Source organism: Trichechus manatus, unplaced genomic scaffold (genome assembly GCF_000243295.1).
Source record: "Trichechus manatus latirostris isolate Lorelei unplaced genomic scaffold, TriManLat1.0 scaffold00029, whole genome shotgun sequence".
NCBI classification, from domain to species: Eukaryota; Metazoa; Chordata; class Mammalia; order Sirenia; family Trichechidae; genus Trichechus; species Trichechus manatus.
In genome coordinates, this window is record NW_004443965.1 from 3,833,874 (window position 1) to 3,853,622 (window position 19,749).

General features: G+C 39.3%; 1 protein-coding gene across 1 annotated transcript in view; it reads left to right on the plus strand.

The window, feature by feature from the left end:
• DMGDH (dimethylglycine dehydrogenase) overlaps positions 1 to 19,749 on the plus strand; it is a 97,184-nt gene that overhangs the window by 48,578 nt on the left and 28,857 nt on the right. The window contains exons 8-13 of the mRNA XM_004374471.2: positions 10,385 to 10,554; positions 11,085 to 11,238; positions 13,175 to 13,340; positions 13,775 to 13,905; positions 15,124 to 15,341; positions 17,043 to 17,200. Of these exons, the coding sequence (XP_004374528.1) occupies positions 10,385 to 10,554; positions 11,085 to 11,238; positions 13,175 to 13,340; positions 13,775 to 13,905; positions 15,124 to 15,341; positions 17,043 to 17,200 (997 nt within the window). The remainder of the gene's footprint in view (positions 1 to 10,384; positions 10,555 to 11,084; positions 11,239 to 13,174; positions 13,341 to 13,774; positions 13,906 to 15,123; positions 15,342 to 17,042; positions 17,201 to 19,749) is intronic.

Here is a 19,749-nt window from a genome sequence, read left to right on the forward strand (position 1 = left end):
CTTCTATGACACCGTCCATTTCTGAAATCTTGTTGTTTATCTTTTGGATTTCTAATTGTTGTTTTTGTATGATTTCTAGTTGTGAATTTATTTTGGCATTTTGTTCCTGTATTATTTTCTTGAATTCTTCCATTTTTTGGTATGTATATTCCATGAATTTGTCTATTTTTTCCTCATTTTTGTCTGCTTTTTTGCTTCAACTCTTGGATAGCTCTAAATATTAGAGATTTTAATTCCCTATCGGGTAGTTCTATTGCCTTTTCTTCTACTGGAAAGTCATCTGGTGTTTTATTTTGGACACCTAGTGGAACCATCCTGTAGTTTTTTTTAATGTGTTTTGATATTGTCTGCTGTCTTCGGGACATTCAATAGTTATTTTCTTCATTTATTGATTGTAGATGTGTTTGTTTCATCCTGCTTTTTTGTTTTATTTGGTTATGTCTGAACAGGCCGACTGTGTGTTCTTTGTTGTTTGCTCGTCTGTGGACACGATATTTTTCACCTCCTTGTCTAATGGGCAGGGCCAATCGCTCAGCTATGGTGCAGAAGGGAAGGTCTAACTGAAGGGGAGGGGCTGGAATGTGTTGTTTGTGGCATGTACTGGGGTCAACAAAGTGAGCCAGGGGTCAGTGCAGGTTAAGTTTCAGTAGGCCGTGCGTGTGCTGCTCGGGAGTGCAATGTTCAGCACACAGTGCAGATCGGCATGAGGGAGGGGGAAGGGGAGGTTGTGATGTGTGGAACTAGGTTAGGTTGAGTATGGGAAAGAAGAGAGAGAAGATAGATAAACAGGAGCCAAAAAAAAAAAAAAGTGTTGAGGAAGCCTGCCGTTGGAGTGGAGAGACAAGAAACCAAGAAATGAAGAAAAACAAAAAGAAAAAATTAAAAGATAATACATAAATAAATAAATTTAAAAACTGCTCCCAGGGATCCCACCAGTGCGGCTGCAGGGACCAGGGAAGCAGCTCCCAAACCACAGAGAACAGCCCGGCTAGAAGGTGTGGAGATGATACACAGTGCCATGTATTCAGGAGACAAGGAAAGAAGGTAAGTAGAAAGATACAGGAAACTGCAAAATGAAGAAAATGAAAACAAACAAACAAGAAAATGGAAAAGAGACAAAGAAAAAGAAAAAAAAAAAACCCCAGGGCTCCCACCAACATGGAAGTGCAGACTACAGAAGCAGTTCCCCAGCTGAGCAGCTCTTCACAGCTTGTCAAGAAGAAGCAAAGATGGCACACAGAGTCAGGTGTTCAAGAGAAAGGAGGGGGAGGAGGTTAGAGGCAGGGAAGAAACCAAAAGAGGCTGTAAAAAGCATCACCGGTAACAAAGAAATGGCACTGAAGAAGCTGGCTGGTGTGGGTGGGGCAAATCCGCAAGGCACGAACCGATGCCTTCTGTGCCACAGTCGTGGCCTGCTGGGAAGCCTCAGATCAGCCCTCCAGGAAGGAGCAAATTGGCCCACCAGGAAGCAGTGAATTGACCCACCGGGAAGCCACAGATCGGCCAGCCAGGAAGCTGAGGATTTGGTCCATAGGGAAGCAGCAAAGGCTGAGCAGGGGGAGGCAGGATGGGGTGTGGGAAAGCATGTATCACTGGTTACCAGTTGCTGTGTCTCCTGCTGGGAGTTCCATGAATCTGCTTTCCCGTACTCCCTGTCTACCGATCTCTGAAAGGAGTCCAAGATGGTGGATCCGTGCTGTGTTAGCTAATAGGGGACCTCTGCTCGTAACTCTCCTTGCTTTCTGTTCTCTGTCAGTTTCTTAGTCTATTTGGTGCTTGATAGAGTTCTTTATCTCTTCATTTGATGCTTAGAGTTCCAGGATTGATGTTTGTCTCTGTTTTGCTTAGTTTCTCGGGTCTTTGCTGTGGAGGGATGGAGTGGTGCTTCTGTCTATAGCGCCATGTTGGCTCTGCCTCCTGGGTTTTCATTCTTGTTTGACTCTAGGAATTTTTTGATTTCCTCTTTGATTTCTTCTGTTACTCAGTTGTTTTTAAGCAATGTGTTACCCAGTTTCCATGTGTTTGATATTTTCCCCTTACTCTTTCCATTATTGATTCCTACTTTTATGGCATTGTGATAAGAGAGAATACTTTGTATTATCTCAATGTTTTGGATTCTATTAAGGGTTGCTTTGTTATTTAAAATGTGATCTATTCTGGAGAATGTTCCATGTGTTTTGGAAAAGAATGTGTATGTTGCTGCTATTGGGTGGAGTGTTCTGTAAATGTCTGTGAGGTCAAATTGGTTGATTGTGGCCTTTAGATCTTCTGTGTCTTTGCTGAGTTTCTTTCTAGATGGTCTGTCCTTTACCAAGAGTGATGTGTTGAAGTCTCCTACTAGTATTGTGGAACTGTTTCTCTTTTCAGTGCTATTAGAGTTTGTTTTATGTATTTTGGAGCCCTGTCATTGAATGTGTAGATGTTTATTAAGGTTATGTCTTCTTGGTGGATTGTCCCTTTAGTCATTATATAATGTCCTTCCTTGTCTTTTATGGTTGCATTTCCCTTGAAGTCTATTTTATCTGAGATTAGTATTGCCACTCCTGCTGTTTTTTGGTTTCTGTTTGCTTGATGTATTTTTTTTCCAATCCACTGATTTTTAACATTACTTATATCTTTATGTCTAAGGTAGGTCTCTCGTAGATAGCATAATTATGGATAGTGCTTTTATATCCATTGTGCTACTACTCTCTGTCTCTTTATGGGTGCATTTATTGCTGCTAACCAAAAGATTAGTGGTTCAAATCCACCAGCCCCTCCTATGGGGCAGTTCTACTCGGTCCTTTAGAATTGCTATGAGTTGGAATTCACTTGATGGCAATGGGTTTGGTTATTTATTTATTTTTAGCTATTTACACTCAGTGTGGTTATTGATAGGTATGAGTTCATTGCTGTCGTGTTGTGCTTTTTTCAGTGGTGCTGATGCTTTCTTTGTTCCTCTTACTTTCCTGTGCTGGGTTCCTTTTGTTTGTGGATTTTCTTTTCTTTTGTTATTATAGATTTTGTCTTTACTGAGTCTTCATGTTTTCCTTTTTTTTTATTTTGTTGAGTAGGTTTGTTAACTTTCTTTGTGGTTACCTTGAAATTTACCCTTATCTTCCTAAGTTTGAACCAGTCTTTTATTACTTGATATTGCCTTGACTTCCTCTCCATTTGAAAGTTATATACCCACACCATTTATTCCCCCTTTTATTGTTTTGACATTGTTGTCAGTTACAGATTTATGTCTCTGTTTCCCTGTTTTAAGTCTTTTAGCTTTGTTTTATTATTAACAGATCTTTACCTAGGGTTCTATCTGGCTGATACTGTCCCGTGTCCTAGACTCAGGTTGTTTTCTGATGTTGTTAGCTCTCTAACCGAAGGACTCTCTTTAATATTTCTTGTCAGCTTGGTTTGGTTTTTACGAATTCCCTTAATTTCTGTTTATCTGGAAATATCCTAATTTCACTATTGTATTTGAGAGAGAGTTTTGCAGTATATATTATCCTTGGTTGTCATTTTTTTCTTTCAGTGTTTTATATACGTCATCACATTGTCTTTTTGCCTGCATAGTTTCTGACAAGTAATCAGAGTTTAGTCTTACTGTTTCCCCTATGTAAGTGACTTTTTGTTTTTCTTGAGCTGCTTTCAGGATTCTTTCTTTGTTTTTGGCCAGTGTGATTATGATAAGTCTTGGTGACTTTTTGGGGGGTCTACCCTATATGGGGTTTGTTGAGCTTCTTGGATGGTCAGCTTTTCATCTTTGATGATATTTGGGAAGTTTTCTGCCAGCAAGTCTTGAACAATCTTCTCTGTTTTCCATTTTCTCCCCCTCTTCTGGAACGCCAATCACACACAGATTTTTGCTCTTGATTGTGTACCACATAATTCTTAGGTCTTATTCATTCTTTTTCATTCATTTCTCTGATTTTTCCTAAAACAACATGGTGGATTTGTCCTCAACCTTGCTAATTCTGTATTCCATTGTTTCAGAGTTGCTCCTAAAACCTTCTATTGAGTTTTCCATTTCTGAAATTTTGTTGTTTATGTGTTGGATTTCTAGTTGCTGTTTTTGATGATTTCTAATTATTTATTCCAACGTTAGTTTTTGTATTATTTTCTTGAATTCTTCTATTGCTTTTTCTGCTTTCCTTGATTTTGGCTGTTTTTGTTGTTTTTTTCTGTGTTTTCCATGACTTTGTCTGTATTTTCTTTGTTCTCTTTCCTAATCTCTTGGAGAGCCCTAAATATTAGACTTTTGAATTCTGTATCAGGTAGTTCTACTGCCTTTTCTTCTACCAGAATTCATCTGATTCTTTATTTTAGTTACTTGCTGGAGTCTTCTTGTCCTCATTTTTTATATGTTTTGATATTGTCTGCTGTCTCTGAGATATTAAGGTTTTATTTTCTTTGTTTATTGATTGTATGTTTGTTTTTTTCATTCTGCTTCTTTGTTTTGTTTTGATATGTCAGAGGGGCATGCCAGGTGTGCTTTGCTGCTTGCTCATCTGTGGGTACAATAGCTCTCACCACCTTTTCCAGGTGGGCAAAGCAGCAGCAGGCAGGGTGAGCCCACTTTGCTGTACACTGGTTTGGTGAGGTGGCTGAGGGCGGACTGGTCGGATGCTTTCTGCCTCCTGATGTTGGTCCAGTGGTATGGGAGCGTTCACAACCCATTGCCAAATGAGCAGGAGTGTCAGACTGGTAGTGGTACAGGCTCATTTCCCACTGTTCAGCAGCTGATCAAGCGGCAGGAGGGGAGGGGCAGTCCAGGCCTGGTGTGGCAGTGGACCTGAGCACAGGGGACACCATAGCTGCAGCAGCATGGCGGGGGCGGTTGGGAAGGGTTGGAGGTGGCGTAAAGGGCTTGGTGAGAGTGAGAAAGAAAAGAGAAAGAAAAAAAGAAAAAAAGAAGGGCGATGCAGTGGTAACTGGCAGTTGGTGGTGGGGTGGACTCGGGCAGGTGGGATGGGGAGAGTTGGTGTACAGGGCAGAAGGGTGAAGGGTGGGAATGTATGTTTATCTGGTTACTGCGTGCTCTGTTTCATGTTGGAAGCTTTGTGAAGTTACCTTCCCCTACTCACTGTCTGGGGTCATTGCTGGCTATCTTCCAAGATGTGTTAGTTGGCAGGGGACCTCCGTTCTGTATCTCTCCTCATTCTCTGTTTTCAGTCAGTTTCTTCTTCCATTCAGTGTCTGATCTAGTTCTTTATCCCTTCATGCGTAGGATTCCAGGATTGATGTTTGTATCTATTTTACTTAGTTTTTCAGGTCTTTGCTGCAGAGGGATGGCATGGTGCGTCTGTCTAAGGCGCTGTGTTGTCTCTGCCTCCTCATTTCTCTTTACAGTTATGTAATATTCCATTGTATGTTTATACCACATTTTGTTTATCCATTCATCTCTTGTTAGACATTTCATTTTTTCCACCTTTTTCATTATTGTGAAAGGCGCTACAATGAACATTGGTTTCTGTTTGCATTCCTGCCTTTACTTCTTCACTTCATTACCTAGGATTGGGATATTTGGGTCATATGGTAATTCTATTTTCAACTTTTTGAGGAACTGCCAAGCTGTTTTCCACAATGACTGTACCATTTTATCTTCCCACAAGCAATGGATGAGGGCTGCAGTTTCTCCACAACCTCACCAACACTTGTTTTTTGTATTCTTGCTGATTGGCATTCTAATGGGGGTAAGGTGGTATTTCATTTTGATTTTGATTTGCATCTCCCTAATGGTTAATGATGGTGAGCATCTTTTCATGTGCTTGTTAGCCATTTGAATATCCTCTTTAGTGAACTGTCTGTTCAAATACTTTGCCTATTATTTGATTGGGTTGTTTGTCTTTTTGTTTTTAAGTGGTAGAAGTTTTATATATTTTTTGGGTATTAGACTCTTTTCTGATATATGGTTTCTGGAATTTTTCTCCCAATCTGTAGGTTGTATTTTCACTTTATTGATAAAATTCTTTGATGTACAAAATTATTTAATTTTTATGAGGTCTCATCTATCTATTTTGTGTTTTGCTGCACCAGCTTTTGTTATCATGTCTGCTAATCTATCGTTAAACACTACATTTCACAGCCTCACTCCTACATTTTCTTCTAAGGATCTTATAGTTTTAATTTTTACATTTAGGTCCTTGATCCATTTTGAATTGGTTTTTGTGTATGGTGTGAGGTATGGATCCTATTTCATTCTTCCTAGTGTGGAAATCCAATTTTCCCAGAACCATTTAATGAAGATGTTCTTTCTTCCCCATTGAATGGACTTAGCACCCTTGTAGAAAATCAGTTGACTGTAGATGTATGGATTGCAATTGACTTTAATAACAAATTTATTGATTCAGTCAACAAATATTTGCAGATTATTGGCCTGCTCTGAGCTGTGAACAGACAGTGTGTCTCTGGCCTCATTATGTTTATACTTTAGTGGAACATCTATCAACTAACTGCTAAATAAGTTAGGAAGTCGCTTCCTTTAGAACACTGGTCACTTAGTACCTAGGAATTATATCTACTTGCATCGGGCTGGTGTTGGACTCCTACTCTAAATGCTCTGGGTAATTGTTCCAGGTTTTATGCAATGGGAACTGAATGGGGAAGAGGACAGGGTAAAATAGGGAAAGTGGGGTTGGGGAGTGCCTCACTATCTTTAACAGATTTGGTCTGAACCAAAAAAGGTTTTTCTATTACTTGTAAGTTGAGGTATCTAAGATATTTTAAGCAACTTGTTGTAATACGCGCATTGGCTGCCTTTTCTGACTTTTATTAGTATACGCATTCCATGGTTCTAGAGACCAGTGTTTCCCATACCTGACTGAACACAGAATCATCTGAGGAATAAGTTAATAAACAGAATCCCATCCTTGTGTTAGTCACTTGAATATTTTTCATCCTCTGCATCTCATCTATGTATTTCCCATTATTTCTACCACCAGAAACCCATTAAAGATGTGTTGATTGGAAAACAAACAGAGATTCCCAGACACCATTCCAACAGATTCTGATTCAGTAGTGTGGAGAGGGACCTATGAATCTGTACTTCAATATTGTTTGTGATTCTGGTACAATCAGTCCATGGAATAGGCATTTGCAAACTGTCTATATGTGTGCCAGTGTTCATGCACCTTTCAGAATACCCTAAGTCAAAGTGGTTTTGCTTTTGTTTTGTCACAGTTCTAACACTTTGGTTTTCTGCTTTTCAGTGACTTACAAAGTGTCCAGTATGTAATACCAAACCAAAAAAAAAAAATCTCTAACTTGTTGCCATCAAGTAGATTCCGACTCATAGCGACCCTATATTGGACAGAGTAGAACTGCCCCATAGGGTTGCCAAGGAGCAGCCGAGCTCTTAAAACATCGTGCCACGAGGGCTACCCAGTATGTAATAGGTATTTTGAAAAGTTTTTTGAATCGTATTGAATTGAGTCTGGTTTTCTGCTATCTCAATTAGTTCTCCGCTTAACACCATAAATAACGTGTGCAGACGAGGAGGCTAAATCTCACAGGAGTTACAAAACTTGGCCAAAGTTACACAGCTAATAGTGGCAGAACCAGAATAATACGAAGACCTCTCTTATTCCATGCTTTTATACTTTTAGCTAGTAAGTCGGGAGTTGTCAATAGATGTCATAACACTCAGTTGTATTGCATTTTACATGTGATTTGTTAGTGGTTAAATAGCTGAAGTTCGTAAAAGATTTAATTTCGAAAAATAAATTAGATTTGTGTTATGGATTGAATTGTTTTCCCCAAAAATGTGTGTTAACTTGGCTAAGCCATGATTCCTGGTACTGTGTGATTTTCCACCATTTTATCATCTGATAAGATTTTCCTATGTGTTATAAATCCTCTCTCTCTGACGTTAATGAGGCAGGATTAGAGGAAATTATGTTAATAAGGCAAGACTCAGTCTACAAGATTAGGTTGTGTTTTGAGTCAATCTCTTTTGAGATATAAAAGAATTGAGTAGAGAGACCGGGGGACCTCCTACCACTAAGAAAGTAGCACTGGGAGCAGAGCGTGTCCTTTGGACCCAGGGTCCCTGTGCTGAGAAGCTTCTAGACCAGGGAAGATTGATGACAAGGGCTCTCCTCCAGAGCCAACAGAGAGAAAGCCTTCCCCTGGAGCCGGCGCCCTGAACTCAGACTTCTAGCCTCCTAAACTGTGAGAGAATAAATTTCTCTTCGTTAAAGCCATCCAGCTTGTGGTATTTCTGTTATAGCAACACTAGATAACTAAGACAATTTGATTCAGGATTATTCCCAAATAATAGCACTGTGCCCCATTTAGTTGCTTATGTGCATTGTTAAAAAGGAAAGAACATGGTGGTGTAAGACCACAGGAAGTTGAAGCACCACGTTGGCTGTACCCAGGGATTCTGTCAAGGGTGCAGGTAGTATCATTCATGTGTGTGTCAGCTGAAAACAGGTTAAGAACCATTGAAGATGTAAATTCCAATAAGAAGAAATATATACTCTGGGGTGAAATGACTGGATTTGTATCTTGAGTCTTCTGTTTATTTCTATGATCTTATTTAACTACTGTATCCCTGGATTTTCTTATTTGTAAAACAGGGATGTTTTTCATATTGGTAAAATCAGGTTGCTAAAAATACATTATCTAGTGGCTATTAGGTGCACAGAAACAATGTCTTGTAAATGCTAAGTACTCAATAAATGTCAGTAAAACTTTATACAACTTCAAGTATTGTAAACAGTATCTATAGCCTTTAATATTGGTAACTATTGTATAGCATATCATGGACCTGGTTAAATAAATATGCTGCTTTTAATAAACATTATCAAGCATATACTTAATTTTTCTTGCCTTCTTGAAATTTAGAGAGATTGTTTATGAATAACTTGGATGATCCATGCTTCTTTTTTAAACTTCCCAGAGAAGTATAAATTAATGCCTTTTTTTCTTCTTGAGAAATATTCTTATAGCAAATCTAGGTATTCATTTTTATAAAATAGCAAAACTAGTATATTGCTATGGAAAAAATTAGATAAAATTTCCAGTCTTAAGGTCTTCCCAACCTCTTAGAGGCTAGGGTTCTGGCTGTTAATTTACTGTGGCTTGGGGTACTGGATTTTCTTGTATCTTGATGTCTATTCATGTAGCTAGCTCCTTTTCTTGGTTCTTCCCAGCAAGATTCCCTGCTCACTCAACTCCTCAGAAGCTTCTCTTGACTTAAACCATATTCATTAGACAAGAGTGAGTGGGTAGAACTACACAAGGCCAATGTAAAACTGTGATTCCTTCTTTCTGATATCAAGAAGCCTTCATCTGTCACAATCATGTTCTTGGTTCTAAAGGCTTCTGAAACAAGCCCGCCTTCCCTACCAGCTGACCCATAAGTCACAAAATACAGAGGTCAGTGTTTCTACTTCTTCCCCACAGGTCCCTGGGGAGGGCCTCTTTGTCTGAATGTTTCTAAAATAATGGCCCAAGATCCTTGCACAGAGGTTGTCGTGGATTGAATTATGTCCCCCAAAAAATGTGTGTGTCAATTTGGCCGGGCCATGATTCCTGGTATTCTGTGGTTTTCCTATAAATTGTAAACCCTGCCTCTATGATGTTAATGAGGGAGGATGGGCGGCAGTTGTGTTAGTAAGGCTGGACTCAGTCTACAAGACTGGATTGTATTCTGAGGCAATGTCTTGAGATATAAAAGACAGAAGTGAGCAGTGAGACGGGGGATCTCATACCATCAAGAAAGCAGTGCCTGGAGCAGAGCACGTCCTTTGGACCGGGGTCCCTGTGCCGAGAAGCTCTTAGTCTGGGGGAACACTGATGAGAAGGTCGACAGAGAGAGAAAGCCTTCCCCTGGAGCTGATGCCCTGAATTTGGACTTTTAGCCTACTTTACTGTGAAGAAATAAATTTCTCTTTGTGAAAGCCATCCACTTGTGGTATTTCTGTTGTAGCAGCACTAGACGACTAAGACAGAGGTCATCACTGAAGGAGGTTAGAGCTAAATTGAGTCTGAGAAAAGATGGACTTTCCATTCTACAATGCACATATTTCTTCCACAAAGTTTCGTATCAGTTAGGACAATCATGGCTCAAAAGGGCTGATAAGGTATCAACCACACCTGCCTGTTTGCTGCCTTTCCCTCCCTGTTTTCATAAATGAGTGTCCTTCCTGGCTTAGAGTCATAGACTGTTCTGAAGGTATACATCTCTTGAAACTAGCTATTAAGTCAGGCAGGTTTAATTTGGATTCCTAAAAATGTAGTTTCTGAGAAAAAAAATTTATATCATAAAGATTATGTTAATTGTATGTTCTGAACAACATAGAACACTCCTACTTTGAGGCCTTGCCAAATATTTGGACATATGTCATTATTTGAAAATAACATGTGTTACTAACAGAATATTTATCTTTATATTTGAAAGATATGGCATAATCCACGCTGGTGGGGTAGGGAAATATCTCAGTGACTGGATCCTACATGGAGAACCTCCTTTTGATCTGATAGAATTGGATCCCAATCGCTATGGAAAATGGACAACAACCCAGTACACTGAAGCCAAAGCAAGGGAGTCATATGGATTCAACAATATTGGTAAAGTGCAAATTCACCATTGTCTAAAAGTGTTTACAGAATTGATTTGTAATACCTCTGATTTAAAAAAACCAAACTCATTGCCATCAAGTCGGTTCTGACCCGTATCGACCCTAGAGGACAGGGTAGAACTGCCCCATAGGGTTTCCAAGGAGGGGCTAGTGGATTTGAACTGCTGAACTTTTGGTTAGCAGCCGTATCACTTAACCTCTACACCACCAGACCTCTGATTTTGATGCTCTTTATTCTGTTTGTTGTGGGAGGGGTTGTTAGGGATTCTAAAAGGCATTGCACCTCTGAGACTCAAGGAGGAATATATATGAATATGTATATTTAACATGTGGAGTTCATCACTGATTTTAAATAGTTTTGCTTTACCCTCAGTATAAATGACGGCTTTGTCTTTTACATAAATTTAACACATGTCACTATGCTTCTGGAATTTACATAGTGTTTTTTTTTTTCATTTTCTGAATACTTCCAAAGCGTTTTGATTCTATGCTATTGAGAGTGCCAATTATCTGTTTCAGTTGGTTATCCTAAAGAAGAGCGGTTTGCAGGGAGGCCGACTCAGCGTATCAGTGGGCTCTATAGTACCCTGGAGTCTAAGTGTTCCATGGGGTTCCATGCGGGCTGGGAGCAGCCACACTGGTTCTACAAACCTGGGCAAGATACTCAGTACAAGTAAGTGAAGGACTTAACTTGGCCTGTGGTTCTGATTGTAGAGTAAAAGTACTGAAGTGAAGTGAAGGAAAGTCAGAGAAGTTTGATTTTCCCCCTCACTTCATCATTCCACCTCATTATAAGGAACATTGAAGCTTTGCTATGGAAATTCTTTTCTGACAGTGGAGACATAAGTCTAGTCCACCTGACATTTGCTCACCTGTAGGATACCTCCCCGCTCCCACTCTCCCCTGGTATTCCTGCATGATCTGAGAGTTCTACAACCAGCCCCAGTGAATCTTCTTCACTGTGGCATTTACCAGAAGCTGAGGAGCCGTCCCTACCCCATCCAAATCCCCACACGGCCTCTAAAGGTCCACCTTCGTTTAGGATGCTTGGTTGAATCACATAGTATACAACCACAGAATGAAAAGTGCCTGTCTGGATTTTTTCAGTTTTCTATTTATCATGGAAAAGCTCAGAGTGACTACTTTCTAGTCTGTGTGCACTGGTTATGCAAATTATATGCACAGTTGATAAATTAGAGGAAAGATCATTTACTTAGCATCTCAGGTTAAGCAAAAGCATAAAACATCCCACTAAAACAATTCTCTGAATTCCTCTAAACTGCTACATTCTGTTGTGCCTGGGATTTATAAAAACCAAACCAAACCTGTTGCCAGCAAATTGATTCCAACTCCTAGCAACCAATAGTGATTATATTTTTTTTTCATATGGGAATCTATAAACCAAGAGAAAACAAATAGCTAATCTAGAAATTAAGTTACCTTTTTTGAGCTGTCATTTTGATTATTTAATTAGGTTTTGATTTCTACTTGAGACCAAGTCTAAATGGTTCAAAGAACAGTAGAGGGCCAGTTGTTGATTAATAAATTTAGGCTGTATAGGCAGTCAACCTAGGTTTTTTTGTTGGCAAAATATTGGCTTGTTTTTTCTAAACGACTCAGATAAATTCCAGATCTATTCTTCACCTTGTGCTATGTGGATCTGGCGTAAGTTTCTTCTACCATTTTAATAATTAAACTGTAGGAAACTCATTTTGCAGACTTAGTATTCTCTGAAGTTAAAATACCACATTAGGAGGCCAGTTTGTAAGGCAGAAAGGACCTTTGTTAGAGGCTCAGCTCTGTAATTAATTAATGCAAAGGCTTTGGCAAGTCACTTTGTGTCTTTTCTCTGAATAATGAAGATGTTGGACCAGATCTTTGCTTACTCCAAGTGTGAACTAGCAGCATCGACATCATCTGGGAGCTTGTTTCTAGGCAGACTAGCAGGCCCCACCTGAGACCTACTGAATCAGAACCTGCATTTGAACAAGTGAAAATGGTTTATATGGGCATTAAAGCTTGAAAAACACTGGGCTAGATAAGTGCTTCACAATCCTGACTGCATACTAGTATCACCTGAGGAGCTCCACCCTCCAGATATTGTGACTGAATTAGTCTACCAGTGGGAGAAAGATGTGGCAGTCTGCTTCTGTAAAGATTACAGCCTTGGAAACCCTGTGGGGCAGTTGTACTCTGTCCTGAAGGGTTGCTGTGAGTCGCAATCGACTCAACAGCAACAGGTAGAAGCCTAGCCATTGGTATTTTTAAAAAACACTCCCCAGGAATTCTAGTACGTAACCAGGGTTGAAAATCACCAGACTGGATAACTTCTAAGTTCCCTCCCAGATCTGAGAGCCCAGGTGTTCTATCTTATTTTCTGGTTAATTAATACTTTATTCACTATGATACGGGTCAAAGGGATAGACGGAGTAGCTTAAAAGGCTAGGTTCCACTATATACAAATGATTTGCAGGACAGAATTTTAGGTTGCGTGTTGTTTTTCCAAATAGGAGTTTCTAGATGAACAGAGCTATTTAAACGTTTTTATTCTATAATTTTCTAAAAATGAATGGCAGTTTTTTAAAATGACATTGGACGTTGTGTTCCAGGCCAAGTTTTTGCCGCACAAACTGGTTTGAGCCTGTAGGCTCTGAGTATAAACAGGTTATGCAAAGAGTCGGGGTAATTGACCTGTCACCCTTTGGCAAGTTTAACATCAAAGGCCAAGACTCCATGAAACTGTTGGACTATCTATTTGCAAATGTTGTTCCAAAGGTAAATAACCTTGTAGGGAGACAAGGTCCAGGATTCTGGCCTATTTAATTCTCAATTCTCTCGTTAAAAAAAAAAAAAAAATCAATGTTTTAGTCTGCTTAATGATTTCTATATGAACATTAGAATTTCTCTTTAACTGGCCAATAGCTGATTTTTAAATTTAAATTTTTGTTGAGTTAATTATCATCTAAGGGCCTTACAACTTTGCTTAATTATGTCAATGGAAACTTAAAACTATCTACAATTAAATGATCCTTTAAATTGAAAACTTCAAAATTAATCTTGAGTTTAGGTATAGTAGATTTACAGATAATTAATACAACTGATATAAATGATAAGATTCAGATGCTTTTCATTTTTATTTACATGTTATATTAAAAGGATCCATAAGATATCCATTTCATCCTGAGGTAATTTTAAATTTATTCGTACAGGTGGGTTTTACAAATATAAGTCACATGTTAACACCGAAAGGTCGAGTGTATGCTGAGTTGACTGTTTCTCACCAGTCTCCTGGGGAGTTTCTGTTAATAACTGGTTCTGGATCAGAACTTCATGATCTTAGGTAAGCACTCATCTAATATAAAATTTTGTATATATTACATATTGACTCAATCTTACATGGAGTTTCTCTTTTGTAAGTCCTTAGAAGTACAACCTTTATTCTTAAACCTTATCATTTCAAATAAACTTCATGTCTTTTATCGGAAAACATTTGAAGTGAGGGTCCTCCCTGCCCAAAAAAGTAATCCACCCATAGAGTTTACTGCCCTAATAATATTAAACTCCCATTTATTAAGCATCATCAATGTGCCAGAACCCTGTTTACACCTTATCTCAATTAATTTTCTTGATATTTTTCAATATTATTAACATTATTCCCATTTTCAGTTAAGGAAACTGAGGTTGAAGTAACTTGCTCTGTCCAGTGTTTTTGATTCTGATGTCTACCTTCGGTCTACTTAGTAAGCTGCCTTCCTGAGTTAGCTTCTCCCTTTGTGATGCTTTCTGGTCTCTGGCCCACAGCTGTATCTAAATCACTGATTTACCAAGCTGAACCTTTGCATGGTCTTAGTATACAAATATTTGGAATATCATTAATGTTTAATAAACGTCTTAATCTGACAGATCCTCACCCTAGTTATAAAATGATTCAAATTACATGTTCCAATCCAAGATGTACTGGGGGCCACCTTAGTAGTTTAGCTTTGTGTAAGCCCAGGTGAACATTTTATGATAGTCCTGAGTAGCACCAAGAATTGCTCAATAAATTATAAACCAACCCTGTAGGTGGCTTCCAATAACTCAACAAGACTTAGAAATTCAAACTAGTCTTTAGAGTTTTTATCATTTCCTTATGATTGAGAAAGCAGTTGTATCTGGTGGCAGGTACATTATTAACCTTTAGGAGTGCAAGCATGCCTCCTGTGTGCAGGTATTAGAGAAAATTGGGGTTTAAATTAATTTTTGAAGATTGAGTCATTAGTTTAAATGCAAAGGCTGTCACCATTTAAAAGGATTGTGAGGTAGAGCTCATTTAAATTGAAGGATCCTTTGTACTATGAAAAATTACTTCCATATTTATAGTGAATGTTTTAAAGAAAATCACTTAACACATCAGGGACTCAGTTTCCTTAACTTTAAAAATTAGGTGGTTATATAAAATGACATTCTAAGGACTTTTCTGTAATTCTAGACACAGAACATATCTTCAGTGAAATAATACGTTACCAAAATCATTATTCAAGCAAGATTTAACACAATGTTTATGACTCAAATGCAGATGGATTGAAGAAGAGGCAATAAAAGGTGGATATGATGTTGAAATTAGAAACATAACCGATGAGCTTGGAGTCCTTGGGATTGCAGGGCCACAAGCAAGAAAGGTCCTTCAGAAACTCACCTCTGAAGATCTTAGTGATGATGTTTTCAAGTTTCTTCAAACCAAGTCCTTAAAGGTTTCCAACATTCCTGTCACTGCTATTAGGATATCTTATACTGGTAAGTGAATTGACCCAGCGGCTGCAACAATGGGCTCAAACATAGCAACAATTGTGGGGTGGGTGTAGGATTGGGCAGTGTTTCATTCTGTTGTACGTGGGGTCACTATGAGTTGGAACTGACTTGACAGAACCTAACAACAACAGCCTTCTGGTAAGAATTGGGAAACAACCTAGAGTAGGTCTTTAAAATCTAAAAGAAGCTGCCAGAAATATACACACACACGCATTCACTTTATCAGTGTACTCTGAAGGAAGATTTCTTCTGCACAATTTTTATGGCAATCTTGTCTATTCACTTCTAATCTGTGAGAGTGGTTCCACAAATTTCCAGCTGTTGGTCCATTTCCATACTTGCCCATTATTTGAAAGGGTAGACAAGAAAGTGGGCTGTTGGAATAGTTAGAGGGTTGACACAATATTCAGGTCAGCAGACTCTACCTGGGAACATTCAAGATGGCCTCCCATAGCACTTTATCAGCACCTTTCTTAGAACATTACCACTATCCATCTTCCCTTCAACACCATAAATTCATTAGGGAAGTCTTCATATATTGTCTAACCTTCCACATAATAGGTATTTGATGCAGAAATGAATGAATGCTCTTCAGCTCCCCATTGGTGCTCTAGGGCCCACTTCTAATCTCCTCTAGACCTCCTTGTCCCTTTATAGAAGGAGTACTTGGTGCCTGAGCATCCATTCAACAATTCCATGTTGCCCATGTTCTGGTGGTATCCTGGAAAAGCACGTTAATATCGGCCCTCAGTGTTGGGGAGCAAAAACAACACATAGTATTAAAGGCCATAGCTCTTCCCTGGGCTATCATTCTACCATTTCCCCTACCCTTTCCCTACCAAATCCCAGCAAAGTGCTGTCCAGAATGAAAAATGAGCAGGACTGTTTGGGTTGAGTTTCATTTCCTTTGATTGTTGCCCAGAGCTCTAATGCGAGTGAAATGACTAGTGGGAAAGAAATAGGGAATGGGAGGAGTCACAGATTATGGATGTCCCACAATGAAGATAATTTGCATAATTGTCAGTTGACTAAGGAGTCCTGGTGGTGGTGGTTAAAGCACTTGGCTGCTAACCGAAAGCTTGGCCGTTGGAATCCATGAGCCGTTCGGTGGGAGAAGGATGTGGGAGTCTGCTTCCGTAAAGATTTACAGCCTTGGAAACCCTATGGGGCAGTTCTACTCTGTCCTATAGGGTTGATAGCCAGAATTGACTCGACAGCGGTGGGTTTGGTTTTTAGGTCAGTTGGCTATATTTTCAAACCTTGTGATTCTTAGGCAAGGCGGTGAGGGTTGGGGTGTCTAAACCTTGAACCCATTATCCCATTATCTTGATAAACTATACCATGCTAATTATGCACCTGACGTTGTTGTCCCTAAAAATATAGTAAGCCTCATGAAGCTGCGTTCAAGGCTGGGGATTAACTCCTGCATTACAGTTTTTATGCATCATTAGAAAGGGTGTCCTACATACATACCGCTCTGTATGAGACTCAGGATTGGGCATAAATGCATCTATGATACAATAGTGGGATTTTGTTGCAACTTTTTGTGAACTGGTCTTTTAAAAACTAGCAATGTCTATGTTGCATAAATGGAATCTCTCCTGCTTTTATGTATTTTAGCTAATGCATTTTAGATCTAGTGATCACTGTTCTTACTTTGGTGTGGCACCTTTGGGTTTATTTCAGGAGAGTTGGGTTGGGAGCTGTACCACAGACGAGAAGATTCTGCAGCGCTTTATGACGTTATCATGAATGCAGGCCAGGAGGAGGGAATTGACAATTTTGGAACCTATGCCATGAATGCCTTAAGACTGGAGAAAGCGTTTAGAGCCTGGGGGTCAGAGGTTTGAAATGCTAGTGTCTTAATTAAAATTTTATGGCTATTGTATCTAGTTTTCATAAGGGCTAGTTTTAACTGCATTAATGTTGACTCTGGCTATAGGAGTTATGTATTATTAGATAACTTTATTTAATGGAGGGAAGTGGTTTTTCTCCTTATTTTCTCTGTTGAAAGTTCAGTGAAATTCTCACATAATGTTTATTCTGCTTTAATTCTTTCTGCTTGGCAAAGAGCCCTGGACAGCTGTCTCTGTGGGCTTGAAGCGGGGAGCCTGCCTACCCCACGTGACTGAGGACCACCTTTCAAATTCTCTCCTCCTCTGTCATGTAGCTACCCTCATTTTCTTCTTATCTTGCACCTTTTGGGGAAGTAACAACTAAGATGTCTTTCTGAGGGGCAGAGATGGTGGCCTTGGATATGTTGGTCTAACCTTCTTCCGTTATTAATAATTAATATTAGTAACTAAGAGTTTCTATTTTTATAGTGCTTTACTGTTTACACAGCACTTTCATGTGTGTGATATCCTTTACCCTTTCAACTCTCCCAAGAAGATAGTTATCATTATCCCTATTTTACACACGATCACGCTAAGATTCAGTGAATGGCTTCATCCAGATTACACAGTAAATGGCCAAACTGTGGTTCAAACCCTGTTTTCCTATTTTTTCTCCAATGTGCCAGGCTAGCTCTGGACCCATTACTTTTTCCATTTCACTAGTTGTTGGAAGTCATTGAGGCTTTAGACCTGAGAGCTGAGGTAAGGAATAGTGGGAAAGTATGGAGTTCAGAGTAGGGACTCTTGGGTTTGAATTTATCCTCCACCACATACTAGCTATGTGGCCTTAATCCTCCAGAACTTTTGTTTCCTTTTCTATAAAATGGAGATAATAATATTTGTCCTACATAGTTATCATAGATGTTAGAGAGAGTCTATAAACCAAAAACAACCAAGCCTGTTGCCGTCAAGTCGATTTGACTTATAGTGACCCTATAGGACAGGGTAGAACTGCCCCATAGGGTTTCCAAGGAGCAGCTGGTAGATTCAAACCACTGATCTTTGGGTTAGCAGCCGTAGTTCCCTATAGCTCTTAACCACGGTGTCACCAGGGCTCCAGTCTATAAAGTACCTGGCATATAATAGAATGCATTTAATTGGCACCTGGGAGGGCAAACTAGGTTTGAAAGCTCAGACAGGGCCCCTCAGGCATTTAGCCTATGGACAGAAACAAGTGAGAGGGCTTTGAGATAGAGAGGGCAGCCTACTGGGGTCATTGAAAGAAGGAGGGCCCTGGGCAAGTTTATTCATCTATAGGACACATGCTCTTTTAGGGATTCTCAATGTACAGGTGGGACCGTAGATGAGGCCTGCTTTAGGTGCATATAAATTAAAAGCTGTTTTTACATCCTATGGAAATATATGAACACATGCATATGAACCTTTTTAATGCCCTTGCATCAGTTCCCAAGTTCTGAGCTAAGATACTAACATAAAACATGGGGCATTGGTGGTTCACCTTCCATGGTGGGAGAGCCAAGTTCGATTCCCGGCCAATGCACCTCATTGTAGCCAACACCCATCTGTCAGTGGAGGCTTGTGTGTTGCTGTGATGTTGAACAGGTTTCTGCAGAGCTTCCAGACTAAGATGGAGTAGGAAGAAAGGCAGCATTTCTTTCTATTGTGTATGAGGTCACCGTGAAGTGGGGGCTAATTGATGGCAACTAACAACAACAACAACAGAAGGGTTTGACAGGGACTGTCTTTCTGTACATTTTTCCAGGGCTTTTATTGTTATGATTAAAAAATAAATTAAAATAGAGGACAATCTGTCCCCTCACTCCCCAAGGACTGAAGCAGCAGACGGAGTCCCTTGGGAGTTAGGCATTTCTCCATCCTCCTGCCTTCTGTTTTTCTCTTGCTTCCTCTTCTTGTGCCCTCCTCTTGAGAGCATTTCTTCTGAGTTCCCTCCGATTTCCCAGCAGTGCCAGAGGGCCCTCTAGTGTTATTACAGCAATCAATCTTCTGTGCTTTGTTTTTTTTTTTCCCGGAGAAATTTTGAAACTCTGATCGGATAAAAAAATAATTTTAGACTAGCTCATATTAAGAAATACGAGACCAAACTTATATCATGTAAAAATAAATTTATACTACTCATCTGGTTTATGAAGGTGCTGTGTTGTCTTTAAAAGTTTTAGTATTTTTTTTTTTTTATGGAGTTTAGACCAGTTCTCCAAATTCTTAATTGGCGCACAATAGAGCACCAACAAAAAATGAACAGTTACCACCCTTCAGGTCTGTTCCCATATATTGGCTTTAGCTCTGACTTGAAGTATATCTTAATGACTCGACTGTGTTTGAAAAGGTTGAGATTATATCTCTTTTTTTTCCTTTCCTGGACTCTATAGAAACCATTTTCCTACCATCTGCTTTTCTCCCTACTTATCCTGATTCTTGGCTAATTGTAAGATAAGTCAATTACTTAGTAACTTTAAAAATCTATTTATGTAAACTTATTACATTAAAACATATGACAGTCTTGTTTCTGGAAGAAAGAT